The 16,853-nt window shown below is 49.1% G+C and overlaps 1 protein-coding gene across 3 annotated transcripts in view; it reads right to left on the reverse strand.

Annotated features, from left to right (window-relative positions):
- Nucleotides 1–15,658, reverse strand: part of UBASH3B (ubiquitin associated and SH3 domain containing B) — an 81,703-nt gene extending 66,045 nt beyond the window's left edge. For 2 of the 3 annotated variants that reach the window (XM_066564260.1, XM_066564262.1), the window contains exon 1: nucleotides 15,410–15,658. In XM_066564260.1, the coding sequence (XP_066420357.1) occupies nucleotides 15,410–15,552 (143 nt within the window). In that variant the 5' untranslated portion in view covers nucleotides 15,553–15,658. The remainder of the gene's footprint in view (nucleotides 1–15,409) is intronic. The other variant, XM_066564261.1, reaches the window with a different exon arrangement.
- Between the last annotated feature and the right edge of the window lie 1,195 nt (nucleotides 15,659–16,853).

The following is a 16,853-nucleotide window of genomic DNA, read 5'->3' on the forward strand; positions in this document are numbered from 1 at the left end:
CTATTAAAGAACTGTTATTTCCTGCTCCCATATTTTTTGCCTGAGAGCCCCTTCATTTAAATTTTATAGCAATTCAGAGGGGTGGGGAGGGTTCACATTCTCCATTTCAGGGGAGGCTCCTGCCCTCCTTAGCAGGCACCTGGCTTTGCAAACCAAGTCACCTGCAGAGCCCCCCTGGCTGTGAGGAGGGGCTGAGGTGACATCTCTGCCATCCTTCTCCCCCAGAACAAGCTGCTGACAGCAATTCTGTAAAATTCCTGAGCTGTCATGCAGGGAAATCCCATGGCACCTCAGCTCCTGCTCCTCTGCTTGGAGAAGCAGCAGTGGCAGCAGCTCCAGGAGGATTTGATCTGCATTTGTCATGGAGATTGGTGGGGGGTGAGCAGAGGGAGGAAATATTAAGACGTGGCAATCCTGTCCCCATGCTTTGTGATCCCAGAATTTACTGCCAAACCCAGCCCTGCCAGCCTCCCTCAGGATCTTTGGGCCTTTCTGTGAAAAATTCCTCACTTCCCCCCTCCTGCTATCACATTTTCTCTGGGCGGCCTCGGCCCTGCCCTTTGAATGTTCCCTTTGCAGCAGATGGGGCTCTCTGAACACCCAGAAGGAGCAAAGAAATCAGCAGCTGCTCCCTGGAGCTGCCCAGGAGGAGATGGAAAAGGATCTCAGCAGTCCCTGTGTCCTTGGTCAGGCTGAGTCACAGCAGAAACCTGGCAGGACACAGCCAGGGTGAGGAGCAAATTCCTGCACGTGGGAGGCACTTCCAGAGGAGTTCCAGGCTGTGCCAGAAACTCCTGCAAATCCAGAAACTGCCAGAAAAGCTGGCAAATTTCAGCAGGAATATGCGAGTCCAGCTGAATCCCAGGCACACCCCGCACTTCCAGCACCTCATCCTATCCCCAGGAATTCCCAAGGGCTGGAAGTGTTTTGATCTCAGTGAGGATGAGCAGCTTTGGGGCAGGAAGATGGGGAAGATGCATTGATCCCCTAAATCAGTGAGTTTGTAGGGAGTTAAATCCTCTCTGTGACCAGCTTTGGGGAAGAAAGATGGGGAAAATGCATTGATCCTCAAAATCAGGGAGTTTGTAGGGAGTTAAATCCCCTCTGTGAGCAGCTTTGGGGCAGGAATCAGAGGAAGATGGGAAAGATGCACTGATCCCAAAAATCAGGATGTTTGCAGGGAGTTAAATCCTCTCTGTGAGCAGCTTTGGGGCAGGAAGATGGGGAAGATGGGGAAATTGCATTGATCCCCAAAGTCAGGGAGTTAAATCCTCTCTGTGATAGCTTCTTTGGGAAGCTGGGTGGTGAAATTAAGAATCCTATAAAGGCTGACCTTTCCATGCAAGTAGAGAATTTTATCTCTGGGGGAAAGCAGGCAATACCAGGGGGGAGCAGGTTGTTCTCCCCCTGCCAATCACACTCTTTTCACCAGATCTAAGCAACACTTTAAAATCCCCCCCTAGAGCTGGGTTCAGGTTGGTGTGAGGGGTTCTGATTGTGCAGAGCCCCACCCAGACCTCATCAGAGATGAACTGATGGCTGGACAGGACAAGGGATGGGTCTGGAAGGAGCATCAGCTGTCCTGTGCCTTCACCCACTGTGGGGGCCCTTCCTGCCTCACCCTCTGCTCTGCTTGGCTGATGTGCCTGAGACTCAAATAATCAGGGTTCCCATGGATCCAGCTGCCTGGAAAAGCAGGATTCTGTCCTTGGAAAAGCAGGATTATGAGCCTGGAAAAGCAGGATTCTGTCCTTGGAAAAGCAGGATTATGAGCCTGGAAAAGGAGGATTATGAGCCTGGAAAAGCAGGATTATGTGCCTGGAAAAGCAGGATTATGAGCCTGGAAAAGGAGGATTCTGTCCTTGGAAAAGCAGGATTATGAGCCTGGAAAAGGAGGATTATGAGCCTGGAAAAGCAGGATTTTGTGCCCCAGCTCCAAGCAGGAAGCTGGAGTCATTATTTATAAAATACTCCATTTCCCCAACACGTAAATGTGCTGTGAAACACCTGAGGTTTGTATTTTCCCTCCCGGAGGCTTTGGTGCTGACTCTTTTTATGCTCAGGCTGTTTTTGCACTCCCTGAGTGGTATAAAATACCCATTTCTCTCAAGGAAGCTTTGCCAGCAGTGGAAGTTGGGTTATTTCTGGGGAAGATGCTCAGCTGCTGTGTGTTATTATTGCTCCAACAAAGGCAATGCTGCTGGGCTGATTTGCACTCCTGGAAGGCTCTGCCCCTCAGAACATGAATGCATTTATGATGCAGCTATGAAGGGACTGTGAAAGGAACAGAAATGTGATTTGGAAGGTGCAGCTGTAAACTCCATTTGCTGCCAGGCTTGCTCCTGTTGCCCGTGTGAGTAAGAACCAGCTCCAAGTCTGGGTTAGCTGGGGATTTCTCTGAATGGAGCCTGGGAGAACTGGCTCATCCCTGGCTAATTTATTGTGAGCTGACACTTCCTGGGGCCTGGCAGGCTCCTCTCAGGAGGAACCATCGATTGTGAGGCAGAAATCCAATATCATTGTGGAAGAAGGGAGCAGGACACCATTGACACCGCTCAGAGCTGCAGCTCTGGAGAGCCCTTTGTCCCCAGTGGGTGGCAAATGTTAATTCAGGTGCCCTCTCTGGCATCAGGGGCCACCATGCATTGTCTCAAGATGCGTTTTTCTCTCTGGAAAATGGGAGTGGTGTTTATCTGGGAGAAGCTGCTCCTCATGCAGCTGTGGATTTACCCAGCAATGGAACTCACTGGGGAAAACAGGGATTTTGGGAGGCAGTGCTGGGATCAGGGCCTGGCTTCTCCCTTCCTTCTCCCCATCCTCCCCTCCAGGGGCTCTTTCTGGCTCCTTTCAGTGTCAGCTCCTGGAGCAGGGAGGATGTTTACCTTTCCTCCTTATGGTACAGAAAAATCAGATTTCTGCCCACAGGGGGAAACGAGCACAGGGGTTTCACCTCAGCTTGAAATTTGCATCACGAAAGTGCAAAACCGGGGTGAAATGGGGAACAGCTCAGAAGGAAAACAGCACAACCTCATCTGTTTCAGCTCTTCCCAGTGCCATTTAATGCCTGGAAATGTTTGGGGCATCTTGGTCTCAGCCATCCCAGTGTGTGCCCATCCCATTGATGGGATGAGTTGTGGAGGAACTCGCTGGGTTTCATTGAGCACAGGGGAAGGAAAACAGTCATTTTGACACATCAGGGGATGAGAAACCTCCCTCCAACACCCCCAGATCTACACTGGCAAGTGATGTCACAGTCAGCAGCCCCAAGTGATTAATTCTGCACAGTCATGGGGAGCAGAGCACCACCAGAGCTCCATGGAAGGGTGAAAAGCGGCACTTGCCTCGTGTGTAATGGTGCAGGGGTGATGGGTGGGAGTGAAACACAGTTGAATCCTCTCTCCCTGCCAGGCTGTGGGTGTCTGTCGGAGTTCCCAGTCTCTGGGTTTGGCACAGAGGGCAGACACCCCAAGGTTTGCTCAGCCCCAGCATTCCCAAGGTGTTCTGCTGGCAGGGATTGGCCTGCAAGGAGCTGCCAGTGCCACAGCTCAGCCCCCAGGGCACAGATTTGGTGTCTGGGGAATGCACAGACATCAAACACATCTCCCCTCCCTCATTCCAGGCTCCATTTATAATTACTGGTTTAAATTTTATTCCGATCCTGACCACACCTGGCAGATTATTGCCATCCCTGCACATGCAGCTCTGGTTTTTTGGGAATCATTGTGGGAAATGGGAATTCTGAGGCTTCCCAGGGAATGGAGGAGCACTCCTGCTCCCGGGGGTGTGAGGCTGGTGTCTCTAAGCTCTGTACCACGAGTTGTGGGTGCTCAGGAGCACCTCAAGCCCCACCTTTTGCTGCTGGGACTTGCTAAACTTCAGGGGAAATGTTAAGAGTGGCTTTGAAGGGACAGCACCTGATGAACACAGACAAGAGGTCAAGGGCTCTCAAACACTGTTTCTGCAGGCTCTCAGCTGCTTTCTTGTGGCAATTCCAGCAATTCCCTCAATTTCTCACTGGTTTTTTTTCCCCTCCACTTTTCTGCTGTCCAGCTTCAGCCTTTGTGCAACACCAGGCACCACAGAACGTGGTGGGGACAGAAAAACCCAGGACTCTTTTTTCTTTTTCTTTCTTTTTCTTTTTCTTTTTCTTTTTCTTTTTCTTTTTCTTTTTCTTTTTCTTTTTCTTTTTCTTTTTCTTTTTCTTTTTTTTTCTTTTTCTTTTTCTTTTTCTTTTTCTTTTTCTTTTTCTTTTTCTTTTTCTTTTTCTTTTTCTTTTTCTTTTTCTTTTTCTTTTCCTTTTTCTTTTTCTGTGTTTCTAGAGGGGTTTGATGCCTTGAGAAGGCTGCCCTAGAGCAGAGGCTGGGCAGAGCTAAAGAATAAAGCAGGGATTTATTCAAAGGCCTCCATGGATGCACCTTGGGCAGCACAAGAGCCCAGCCAGGGCTGCACCTAAGGTGAGCCAAAATGGCCCCAAAATGAACCCAAGATGAACCAAAATGGTCCCAAAATGCACCCAAGATGAACCAAAATGGTCCCAAAATGCACCCAAGATGAACCAAAATGGTCCCAAAATGAACCCAAGATGAACCAAAATGGCCCCAAAATGGTCCCAAGATGAACCAAAATGGTCCCAAAATGAACCCAAGATGAACCCAAATGGTCCCAAAATGCACGAGCGCTCCCGGGGTCTCTCCCTTGGATCAGTTCTGCTCCATTTGCATCTTGCAGTTCATTGTCCCATTCCAGCTCCAGCCCCTGCAGTCCCATCCTTGTTTTTCTCTCTCCAGCCCACGGGGTTTGTGCTCCTGGGCTGAGATTTGGATCATTTGTCCTTGGTGCCCAGCTGGAGCAGGAATTGTTTTGTCTCCCTGCTCTGTGCCCAGAGCTCAGCATCCCCTGATGTGAGCCCAGACCCGCACACTAAAGCAGCACAGAATGTGAAAAATAGAAAAGCCAAACCTGAGGCAGCAGGCTGAGGGAGCCCTGGCGTGGCAGTGCAGCCCATTGTGGAGCACAAAGGCTGCAGAGAGCCTTGGAGCTGGAATCCAAATCTCTGTCAGCTGCTGAGGCACAGCTCCTTTGATGACTCTGCTTGTTGGGGATAATTAGGCTGGTGCACACAGACACACACACGGATGTCTCTATTCTTCCTGCAGTTGCACTGCACATGCTGTGCATCCATGATGAGCTCTTAGTTAAAACCCAGGGCAGTGTTGTCAACTCTGAGAGCCCAAATTCAGTTTCAAAAGTGACTTAAGAACACTAAAGTGTCCTCAGGAGCCAGCAGAGTTAGCAGTTGATACAGTTGATATTTAAAAGCACCATGGTTTTTGAAATTTTCTTCCTTTCCTTTCCTTTCCTTTCCTTTCCTTTCCTTTCCTTTCCTTTCCTTTCCTTTCCTTTCCTTTCCTTTCCTTTCCTTTCCTTTCCTTTCCTTTCCTTTCCTTTCCTTTCCTTTCCTTTCCTTTCCTTTCCTTTCCTTTCCTTTCCTTTCCTTTCCTTTCCTTTCCTTTCCTTTCCTTTCCTTTCCTTTCCTTTCCTTTCCTTTCCTTTCCTTTCCTTTCCTTTCCTTTCCTTTCCTTTCCTTTCCTTTCCTTTCCTTTCCTTTCCTTTCCTTTCCTTTCCTTTCCTTTCCTTTCCTTTCCTTTCCTTTCCTTTCCTTTCCTTTCCTTTCCTTTCCTTTCCTTTCCTTTCCTTTCCTGAATTCCCCCCTGACTTCTGCCCCTCTCAGGGGCTTGCAGCACAGGCTGCTCCATAGGAAAGTTGCACCAATAATCCAGGGATGAACTTCCAGAGGGCTTTACAAGAGGCAGAATTCTGCAGGAAACAGCCCAACACGCTGCCACTGCCCAAGGGGGGAAGGAAAATCAGCATTTAATGCCAACAAGGCTCCATTCAAACATGCTGGATACCTGAAATCCCTGACCTGAAATCCAGGACTTCTCCCTGCCACTCTTTGTCTTGAGAATCTCACCAGTGCATTTGAGCTGGCTCCTGACAGTGCTATCAGGTCTGGAGATAGGTGAAGAGAAAGAAAAAGGGATAAAAAAAGAGATAACACTGATATCTGCATCCCTCTAAGCTGATAGGAAGCTTGAAAGGGAATTGCATCCTAAGGATCAAGTTTTAAACTGCCTGGGGCTTTGGCATGGAAGGCTCAGAGCAATTTTTCAGGCTCCCTCAGTGACATGTGAGGTCTGGGGTGCACTTTCTGAGCTCCTTCCTGGAGCAGAGGGCAGGATCAAGTTCAGGACCTTGGCTCCGAGACAAGGAAATCATCAGAGGGCCGGAAGCCCAAGGAAATGTTTTCTTGTCACCGTGTAATTTTAATACCAAAACAAACCAAGTGCTCAGGGAGCAGGAAACGCTCTGACATCTCTGTCAGCCTTTGCCAAAGTCAGACAGCCTTGAAAAGCTCATCTCAGCAATGCAGGGAATGCTGGCTGAGCCAGGACCTCTCTGCACATGGTGATGCTGCTCCAACACCCAAACGCCGGGTCCCAGTGAACTGTGGGGCGTGCAGGCACTACAGAGGAGTTTGCTCCTTGTTTTCCTCCCTGAACACACCCAGGAGCTCCTTCTCTGCAAGTCCTGCAGGGGCTCCCTGGCCTTGGCTGAGCACTCTTTGTGCAGGGGTGGCACACACATCTTTTATGGAAAATCCTTCCCTTAGGATTTTTTTCCTCCTGAGAAGCTGAGAGGCCTCAGGAACAAAATGCAACCAATGGTTATCTGCTGCTGTGGAATGCAACAGGTGCATCTGGGATTGGGCTCATGTGGTTGTTTCTCATTAATGGCCAATCACAGCCCAGCTGGCTCAGACTCTGTCGGAGCCACAAGCCTTTGTTATCATTCTTTGCTATTCTATTCTTAGCCAGCCTTCTGATGAAACCCTTTCTTCTATTCTTTTAGTATAGTTTTAATATAATATATATATATATCATAAAAGAATAAATCAGCCTTGTGAAACATGGAGTCAGATCCTCCTCTCTTCCCTCATCCTCAGACCCTGTGAACACCATCACACAGGGGTGCTCTGTCCTTAACCTCTTTCCTCAGAAACCTTTTCCCTGTGGATATCAGCCCCGAATATCTGATTGTTCCAGGGCTCCCAGCCATCAGGTTTGATTAATGGCACTTCTGTGTCCCTTTGATTAATGGCACTTCTGTGTCCAGCATCCTGAATCACTGAGGAGGTAGCACCAAGCCCTGCTGCTGCCATCATCATTTTACAGAGTGATCTTATCACAGAAATGCCTCCTTTGATAAGAGGTTTCCCTTCCTCTGAAAATGTTGTACCATGTCATGGAAATAGTTGCTGTATTAAGTCTTGTCATGAATGAACTGAAACTCCACAGACTCAGGTGCAAGTCTCAGCCTAACTGTGGGTTTGATATCTGAGCTTCTCTGTGCCTCAGTTTTCAGATTATAGAGTGGAAATAAAGAGCCCTCTGTGGTTTATCACCTGAGATCTCCAAAGTAAGGAACTGTCCCATGGAGAGCCCCCCAGCCCAAACACACTGGAGCCACTGGCCCCGAACAACCTGAATCCTGCAGGAATCATCTCAGTCCCACAGCAGAATTCTGCACTAAAGCCAATAGAAAAAAATAAAAATAAAATAAAATCCATGTGGAGAGCAGCCCCGGACCGAGTCCCACATGGATGTTTCTGCAGCTCCCCCGAGCACCTCCCTGGCAGCTGCTGCCTTATCTCCCTGGCCCTGTCCTGCAGACCTGTTGGATCCCCTCCAGCACCGATGGACAGAACCGTTCAGGGCTGACCCAGGAACTGCAAAACACAGCCCAGAGCAGCTCAGTGCTCAGCCTGCTCCAGTCCCATCTCCTAAACCCCCACGTGGGCACAGAGTCACTTGTGCAAGCGACTTCCCAGAGCAGCACCTCCAGAGCTCTCCCTGTCACCTTCACATTCTCTGAAAAATCCCATCTTTGCCCAGGATTTTCTCCTGGGAAGCTGAGAAGCCTCAGAGAGAAAGGAAAACAACAATTATCTGATTTGCCTCCCCTGTGTTTTGCTGCTTTGGAATGTGGTGTGGACATTGTCTACCCAACAGGTGCTTGTTTCATTTGGTTTCATGTGAATTGTTTCATTTGGTTTGGTGATCGTTTGGTGATCATTTCATTTGCATTTGGTGATTGTTTCATTTGGTTTCATGTGAATTGTTTTGAGTCATTGGCCAATCATGGCCAAGCTGTGTCAGACTCTGAAGAGAGAGTCAGGAGTTTTCGTTAATATCTTTTAGCCTTCTGTCTGTATCCTTGCTCTGTTCTTTAGAATAGTTTTAGTACAGCATTCTTTAATATCATGTAGATCATAAAATAACAAATTAGCCCTCTGGGAACATGGAGTCAGAGTCATCATTCCTCCCTGCCAGGGGGGTCTCTGAAAATCCCACATTCCCCCTGTCACCACTTGGAAACAGCTCACAGACCCTTCCTGGGAACCCTGTGCTCACAAACACCCATGGGCAGGGCTGGAAATGGAAGAATTTTGCTCAGATGGCTCCATCCAAGCCCCAGACTCCCTGTCCTGAGCGCTCAGCACAGACAGAGCTTTAGGGGAAGCTTTTCCCCGAGCCCTTGTGGCTAAAACACCCGGATTTTCCATCCAGGATTTCCTCCAGGGCTGCTAAACTTGGAAATCCCCTCCAATGGAGCCTCCCAAGCTGCTGCTTCCAGCAACATTTCTGTCCATCAGCTCCTTCCCTTGGGATGGGGTTTCCCTCCACGCCCTGGGCCAGCACCAGGCACTGGGAATCAGGAAAATATATTCAAATTTGTTTCCCCAAAAAATCCTGGGAATCAGGAAAATCCTTCAAATTCGTTTCCCAGAAAAATCCTGGGAATGAGGAAAATCCTTCACCTTTGTTTCCTAGAAAAATCCTGGGAATCAGGAAAATATTTCACATTTGTTTCCCAGAAAAATACTTTAAATTTGTTTCCAGAAAAATCCTAGGAATCAGGAAAATCCTTCAAATGCTTGGGCTCAAGTGGGGTTTGGGGCTGGTTTTGGGCTGGATCTCTGCACAGGATGAATTCCAGCCAGGAATATTTGCAGCAAACAAACACCCTGAAGGCAAAGCTGGGAAGGGAAGGGAAGGGAAGGAAACCACTTAAAAAACGAAAATTATGAGCAGCACTTCACTTCCACACAGTCATTTCCCAAATCCAGCTCCAGCCTTGCTGTGCTGAAATCCTGTGATGTTGCTAAGTCTGTTACTAAGCAAAACAAGTCTTAGCAGGCTAAAATCCCTTCCAAAAGACCAGAGAACTGAGCTTCATTCCTTCAACAACAATGAAACCTTTAATGCTTGTAAATTCTCCTCCTTTCTGAGGAGGCAAATCCTGCTTTTACCCAGGTCCAGGGGAATTAACTCCTCCTCATGGACACAGTTAAACCCTTTTCCAGGCCCAGACGAGGGGAAGGAAGATCCTTTTAGTTTTGGAAAGCTTCGCCACCTGCGTCATGTCCTCTGCTTATCAGAGGCAGCAGAGTGACAGAAAAAGCAAAATATCTCTAATTTAAGTGTTCTGGTTGTGGGCAGTGATTTACCCAGCCTGAGTAATGGCAGGGACCAGGGAATTATCTTCATTTTCTTAGGCCTGGATCTCTTCTGAAACAGCATCTCAGAGCTGTGCCTTGAGCTCAGACTTGTGTGCAGCAGCTGTAACATCTTGAATTTTATCCATTTATATATCCATGCATTATGTCCATTTATATATCCATTCTGTGAACCCAGAATTAAAAGGAAAAAAAGCAGGATTAATTCTTTTTCCTCATGCTAGAACTTTAACTGGTTTTGAGGACGTTTTGGAGGAGTTTAAAGGCTGACATGAAACTTCTAAAACTTGCAGATCCTGGAGCCACATTGATTTCTGCACCATGCAGGACAAATAAGTTTCAATAATTCAAGTTTGGTCAAAGGTCTTCTTCCATCCTGAATGAAACTGCAGTCCATCACTAATTTTTTTTTTTTCAATTTTAGCCTTTTATAGACACATTATGGATTTTTTTATAATTGCTTCTACAGGCATAGGAGTTGTAAGTGATCCCCTGTGGTTTTGATGGCCTGTAAATTACTTTGTGCTTTTCTCCTCTCTGCTCTCAGGGTTATGCAGGGATTATAAACAATAGTGAGAGGTGCTGGCAGGCAGATTGGATGACAATTAGGTGGAACCACTGATGGGAAATTCATAACAAGATGATAAATAATATTTTAGGGCAACTGGGAAATATTATTTGTATGAAATCTGTTTCTGGAAGAATCCTCCTGCTGTGTTTTAGGGAATTGAAGCACTGGGAGTTTGAGTAGGCCTTTGTGTGAACAAGGGTAAAATGTTTTTCTTGGTGCCCAAAGTGCAAAATGGGAATTTTAACCTCACCTTTGCCTTCCTTGCCTGCCACAATCAGAAACTCCTGGGGGTAGGGACACCAGACAGTACGTAATCTAATGGGCTAATTACAAAATAAAATAAAAATAAAAATAAAAATAATAATAATAATAATAATAATAATAATAATAATAATAATAATAATAATGGCTGTGTGCTGGCAGGAGCCAGCAGGGCAGAGCAGCAGCTCCTGGTGATGGTTCAAAGGGATGACACCACTGTGCTTGAGCAGGTGCCATGCTCAGCTAGAACCTTCCAGAAGTGGTTTGAACTTCACCCTGTGATTCAGAGGAGCCCTGAGCTGCAGCTGGTGCTGGGGAGAAGGAAAACAGACAGAGCTGTGCCAAAAAATTCCTCAGAGAGGGGAACGGGGAAAACCCCAAAGGTCTCAGTGTGAGCTGTGGGACGCTGGATCAGTGCAGACCCAAAACTGCAGTCCCAGCTCAGCTCAGAGGGGAAGGACACGTCCTGTGAGGGAGCCTTCACCCCAGTGCCCCATAAACCACCTGTGGGATGGACAAATAAAGGCTTTTTAAGAACCTCTTGCAGTTTGGCACTTGCTACCTGACATCCCCTCTTGGTTCCGGCCTGCCTCAGCCCAATTTCTGCCTTAACTGAGCCCCCAGCCACACCTGGAGATCACATTTAGCCTTTCACCTTCGATTATTTTAAACAATTTCTGCCTTAACTGAGCCCCCAGCCACACCTGGAGTTCACATTTAACCTTTCACCTTCGATTATTTTAACACCTACAGGGCAAAGCCAGGCGCTGTGAGCTCTGCCCAGGGCCTCACTCCTCAGTGCCCCCCTGGAAATGCAGATTGCAGCCCTGGGACCCTGCCTGAGCTGCCCCTCCCTGTCCCCAGCCAGTGCCCCCAGCTGCACCAGAGAGCCAGGAGGCAGTGCTGGTGTTTGGTGACATGCCTGACAGACTTGTCTGACAACTTGGAGGTTTGTTTTGCATAAGCCACCCAAACAGATGGTCACCACTTTTAAGTACCAGCCTGGCTCGTGCTTGTGTGCACAGAGCTGAATTCCCAATTTCACTGAAATCTCATTTCACTGAATTCCCATCTCACTGAATTCCCATCTCACTGAAATCCCATTTCACTATAATCCCATCTCACTGAATTCCCGTTTCTCTGAATTCCCATCTCACTGAATTCCCATCTCACTGAATTCCCGTTTCTCTGAATTCCCATCTCACTGAATTCCCATTTCACTGAAATCTCATTTCTCTGAATTCCCATCTCACTGAAATCCTATTTCACTGATTTCCCATCTCACTGAATTCCCATTTCACTATAATCCCATCTCACTGAATTCCCATTTCTCTGAATTCCCATCTCACTGAATTCCCATCTCACTGAAATCCCATCTCACTGAAATCCCATCTCAATGAATTCCCATCTCACTGAATTCCCATCTCACTGAATTCCCATCTCACTGAAATCCCATCTCACTGAATTGCCATTTCTCTGAATTCCCATTTCTCTGAATTCCCATCTCACTGAATTCCCATCTCACTGAATTCCCATCTCACTGAAATCTCATCTCACTGAATTCCCTGCTGGAGCTGTGGCTTTGGGGCAGCAAAACAGAGGTGGGAGAGTTTTGGGGGAAAACTCACAAGGGCTTTAAGGCTACTTGTCCCTACCATCTCTGGAGGAAGATGATGATTTTATGTCCCTGGCATCTTGGTATTCTCATTCCCACATCCAGACAAATGCTGAGAGTTAAAAATCATTCTCTGGCCCTTTAGGAAATGTCCTTTTGCCATGCACTCCTCTCTCTCAAGCTCCCAAACCTGTGCTCCATCCTCCTCCTACCCTTGGTGGCACCACTTGGATTTTAATGGGTTTATTTTCATTTTGCTTCTTGCGTGGATTTTCATGATGAATTATTTGTAGCACTTCCAGCAGGGTGGGACAGGGGCACTCACTGCTCCTTCAGATGGGATGGGTGGTGCCTGTCCCAGCAGAGAGCTGAGCTGTCACACAGGGTCACCCTGAGCTCAGTACAGCTTTACCCACCTGCCCGATTGTATTTCCAATAGGCACTTTTTGCATTTAGGGATATTTTGCTCATTTTTATGGCTTGCTCCTTGTGTTTAACCTCCTCTGCTCTGCTGCGTTGTCACCCAGGGTTATCCTGAGCTCAAGACAGCTTTACCCACCTGCCTGGCTGCATTTTTTTGCATTTAGGGATATTTTGCCTATTTTCCTGGCTTGCTCCTTGTGTTTAACCTCCTCTGCTCTGCTGCGTTGTCACACAGGGTTATCCTGAGCTCAAGACAGCTTTACCCACCTGCCTGGCTGCTTTTCCAACAGGCACTTTTTGAATTTAGGGATATTTTACTCCTTTTTCTGGCTTGCTGCCTGTCTTTAACCTTCTCTGCTGCATTGTCACACAGGGTTATCCTCAACTCAAGACAGTTTTACTCATCTGCCTGGTTGTATTTCCAATAGGCACTTTTTGCATTTAGGGATATTTTGCCCATTTTTCTGGCTTGCTCCTTGTGTTTAACCTCCTCTGCTCTGCTGCATTGTCACCCAGGGTTATCCTGAGCTCAAGACAGCTTTACCCACCTGCCTGGCTGCTTTTCCAACAGGCACTTTTTGAATTTAGGGATATTTTACTCCTTTTTCTGGCTTGCTGCCTGTCTTTAACCTTCTCTGCTGCATTGTCACACAGGGTTATCCTCAACTCAAGACAGTTTTACTCATCTGCCTGGTTGTATTTCCAATAGGCACTTTTTGCATTTAGGGATATTTTGCCCATTTTTCTGGCTTGCTCCTTGTGTTTAACCTCCTCTGCTCTGCTGCATTGTCACCCAGGGTTATCCTGAGCTCAATATCAATACAGCTTTTCCCATCTGCCCCACTGTATTTCCAACAGGTACTTTTTGCATGCAGGGATATTTTGCCCATTTTCCTGGCTTGCTGCCTGTGTTTAACTTTCTCTGCTTTGCATGATGAAACAATGAGTGCATTTTAACAAATGCCAGAGCTTTTTTGGGCAGGAATGTGGCCCACAGACACAGCTCCTGAGTCAGGTGAGAGCAGGGCTGCCTGGCAGCCTTGATGGCACTGTTGTGCAGGTAAGAACCACTTTCATTCATAGGATCAAGCTGATTTTTTTTTTTAATTCCAGCTCCACTGAAAGATACACATCTTTTTTTTTTTTTTTTTTCAACCATCTTTTCTCCCAACCGAGCTAAGCATGAAGTCACCGCTCTGCCCTGCTCTTCATTTGCATTCACTGTGTCTAAAAGCTGTGTGCTGATCTCAGTAGATAACTGACAGCCAGAAGGAGTGCAAAGCAGCACCGTGCAAAACAAAAATAAGATTTCCTGCATGTGCTGGTGGATCCATGCAATCCCACGGATCCACAAGGAACATATGCCCTTAAACTGCATGTGCCTGTCTATATATATATATATATATATATAAAATCTGTGACAAGACAAGCTGCAAAACCCCGGAGTTCTGATGGGTATCAACAACAAACTGAAAACTTAGGGAGATCAAGGAGCCATCCCGATCCCCACCGGTTTCATCTGCATCCCAAAGCGAGCGGTCCCTCCTCAGGAGCCGCTGTTCCCTCATTAAGTTGTCATTAGTTTGCTGCCGGATTAATTTAAAGCCTAAGCACACACAGGGCGTGAATCGGGCAAGAAAAACCGAACCGCTTCGGGCTACGGGTGGAAATTAACTTCGGGGGCTCCGCTGCTTTTAGGGTGATTTGTACACGGCTTAAAGCAAATCCCCCGGGTGTCCGAGCTAAAGCGATTTCAGTTGGGGTGGCAAAAACTTCTGGTGCCTCCCTGGCGATCCCAAACTTCAGGACAGGGAACCGGAGTGCCCGGGGCTCCTGCCTGGCCGGGGGAGGCAAGCGGAGCATCCCGAGGGTCCTACAGCATCCCCGGGCCCCGGGAGAGCATCCCCTGCTCCGGGACAGCATCCTCTGCTCCGGGAGAGCATCCCCTGCTCCGGGAGAGCATCCTCTGCTCCGGGAGAGCATTCCCTGCTCCGGGACAGCATTCCCTGCTCCAGGAGAGCATTCAGTGCTCCGGGAGAGCATCCCCTGCTCCGGGACAGCATTCCCTGCTCCAGGACAGCATCCTCTGCTCCGGGACAGCATTCCCTGCTCCGGGAGAGCATTCCCTGCCCCAGGAGAGCATTCCCTGCTCCGGGACAGCATTCCCTGCTCCAGGAGAGCATTCAGTGCTCCGGGAGAGCATTCCCTGCCCCAGGAGAGCATCCCCTGCTCCAGGACAGCATCCTCTGCTCCGGGACAGCATTCCCTGCTCCGGGAGAGCATTCCCTGCCCCGGGAGAGCATTCCGAGCTGTCCGGGCCGTTCTGAGAGGGCATCCCCAGGCCGTATCGCCCCCAGCCCGGGACAGCATCGCGCTGCATCCCCCCGGTTCTGGGAGCGCATCCGCCGCTGCCGGGAGAGCATTCCCCGCTTCCCTCCGAGAAGGCATCTCCGGGCCGCCTGGGGAGCGCATCCCCTCGCAGCCGGGGAAGCGTCCTCTGGCAGCCGGGAGAGCATCGCCTGCTCCGGGAGCGCATTTCCCTCTCGGGAGAGCATCGCCTGCTCCGGGAGCGCATTTCCCTCTCGAGAGAGCATCCCCTGCTCCGAGAGCGCATTTCCCTCTCGGCAGAGCATCCCCTGCTCCGGCACAGCATCCCCCTGCTCCGGGAGCGCATTTCCCGCTGTCCGGGCCGCTCTGGCAGAGCATCCCCGTGCTCCGGGAGCACATCCTCCCTCTCCAGGAGTGCATCCCCCCTCTCCGGGAGCGCATCCCCCTCTCCGGCCGAGCATCCCCGCCTCTTCCCGGGCTGGATCCCCGTTTCCCCGGCTCTCCCTCCCCGCGTCCGGCCCCGCTCCGCTGCGGAGCAGCGCAGCCGAGCGGCGCCCGCCGCGTCTCCGCCTCTCCCCTCTCGATGAAACGCGAGAAAAGAGCAGAAAAGCCCCGCGGGGCAGCGACTCACGCCCGTGCTTTGGGGAAGCCCATGGAGAGCAGGATCTCCAGCGAAGAGCCATGTTTGATGGTCCCGGCGCGGTGCTGGCGGCTCCGCCGGGGGATGACTTTGCTGTAGAGCTCCTCCCGGGCGGCCATGGCGAGCTGGGCCATCAGCGCGCTGCCATCGCCGCCCGCGCTCGGCCATGCACGCCAAGGGCTGGGGACAGCGGCGGGGACAGCCACGCACGGCCGGGGAGCCGCGGCGACACCGCCCACGGCCGGCCGGGGGAGGGAGGGGAGGGGAGGGAGGGGAGGGAGGGGAGGGGAAGGGAGGGGAGGGGAAGGGAGGGAGGGGAGGGAGGGGAGGGATGCGGGGAGCGCAGCCGGGATGCCCCCGCCCCGCCGAGGGTGGGTGGGGGATGCGCGGGAGCGGGCGGGAGAAAGGAAGGTTTCCTGGAAAAAAAAAAAAAAAAAAAAAAGAAAATTAAAAATTAAATAAAAAAAGGAAAAAGAAAGCACGTGCACGCGCGGTTTGGTTTTCTTTTTTTTTTCCCTTTCTTTTTGTTTTTTGGTTTTTTTTTGGTTTTTTTTTTTTGTTTTGTTTGTTTTGCCTTTACTATGGTCGTTATGTTAATTTATTTATTTATTTTGGGTGCGTTTTTTGGTTCGTTTTGCCTTTATTAGAAATCTGTTAATTATTTATTTGTTTGTTTATTGTTGTTCGCTTTGCCTTTATTGTAATATTTTTTTGCTTTTATTTGTTCATTTATTTATTTATATTTAGAATTTCTTTCTCTTTCTTTCTTTCTTTCTTTCTTTCTTTCTTTCTTTCTTTCTTTCTTTCTTTTTCTCCCTCTTCCTTTCCTTTCCTTTCCTTTCCTTTCCTTTCCTTTCCTTTCCTTTCCTTTCCTTTCCTTTCCTTTCCTTTCCTTTCCTTTCCTTTCCTTTCCTTTCCTTTCCTTTCCTTTCCTTTCCTTTCCTTTCCTTTCCTTTCCTTTCCTTTCCTTTCCTTTCCTTTCCTTTCCTTTCCTTTCCTTTCCTTTCCCTTCTTTCATTTTTTAGGAAATCCTCTCTGTGATCCCAACCAAACTCCACAAAGGGGGGGGTCAGGCCTCTCCAGGTCTCCCTCTGCCACTTCCACTGTCATGGAAAGGGTTGGGTTGGGATAACCCAAACAGAAATCCCATCCCACCCCATCCCATCCCATCCCATCCATCCCATCCATCCCATCCCATCCCATCCCATCCATCCCATCCCATCCCATCCCATCCCATCCCATCCCATCCCATCCCATCCCATCCATCCCATCCCATCCATCCCATCCCATCCCATCCCATCCCATCCCATCCCATCCATCCATCCCATCCCATCCATCCATCCCATCCCATCCGTCCCATCCCATCCCATCCATCCATCCCATCCCATCCATCCCATCCCATCCCATCCCATCCCATCCCATCCCATCCCATCCC

This window comes from Molothrus aeneus, chromosome 22 (assembly GCF_037042795.1).
Source record: "Molothrus aeneus isolate 106 chromosome 22, BPBGC_Maene_1.0, whole genome shotgun sequence".
Taxonomy (NCBI): Eukaryota; Metazoa; Chordata; class Aves; order Passeriformes; family Icteridae; genus Molothrus; species Molothrus aeneus.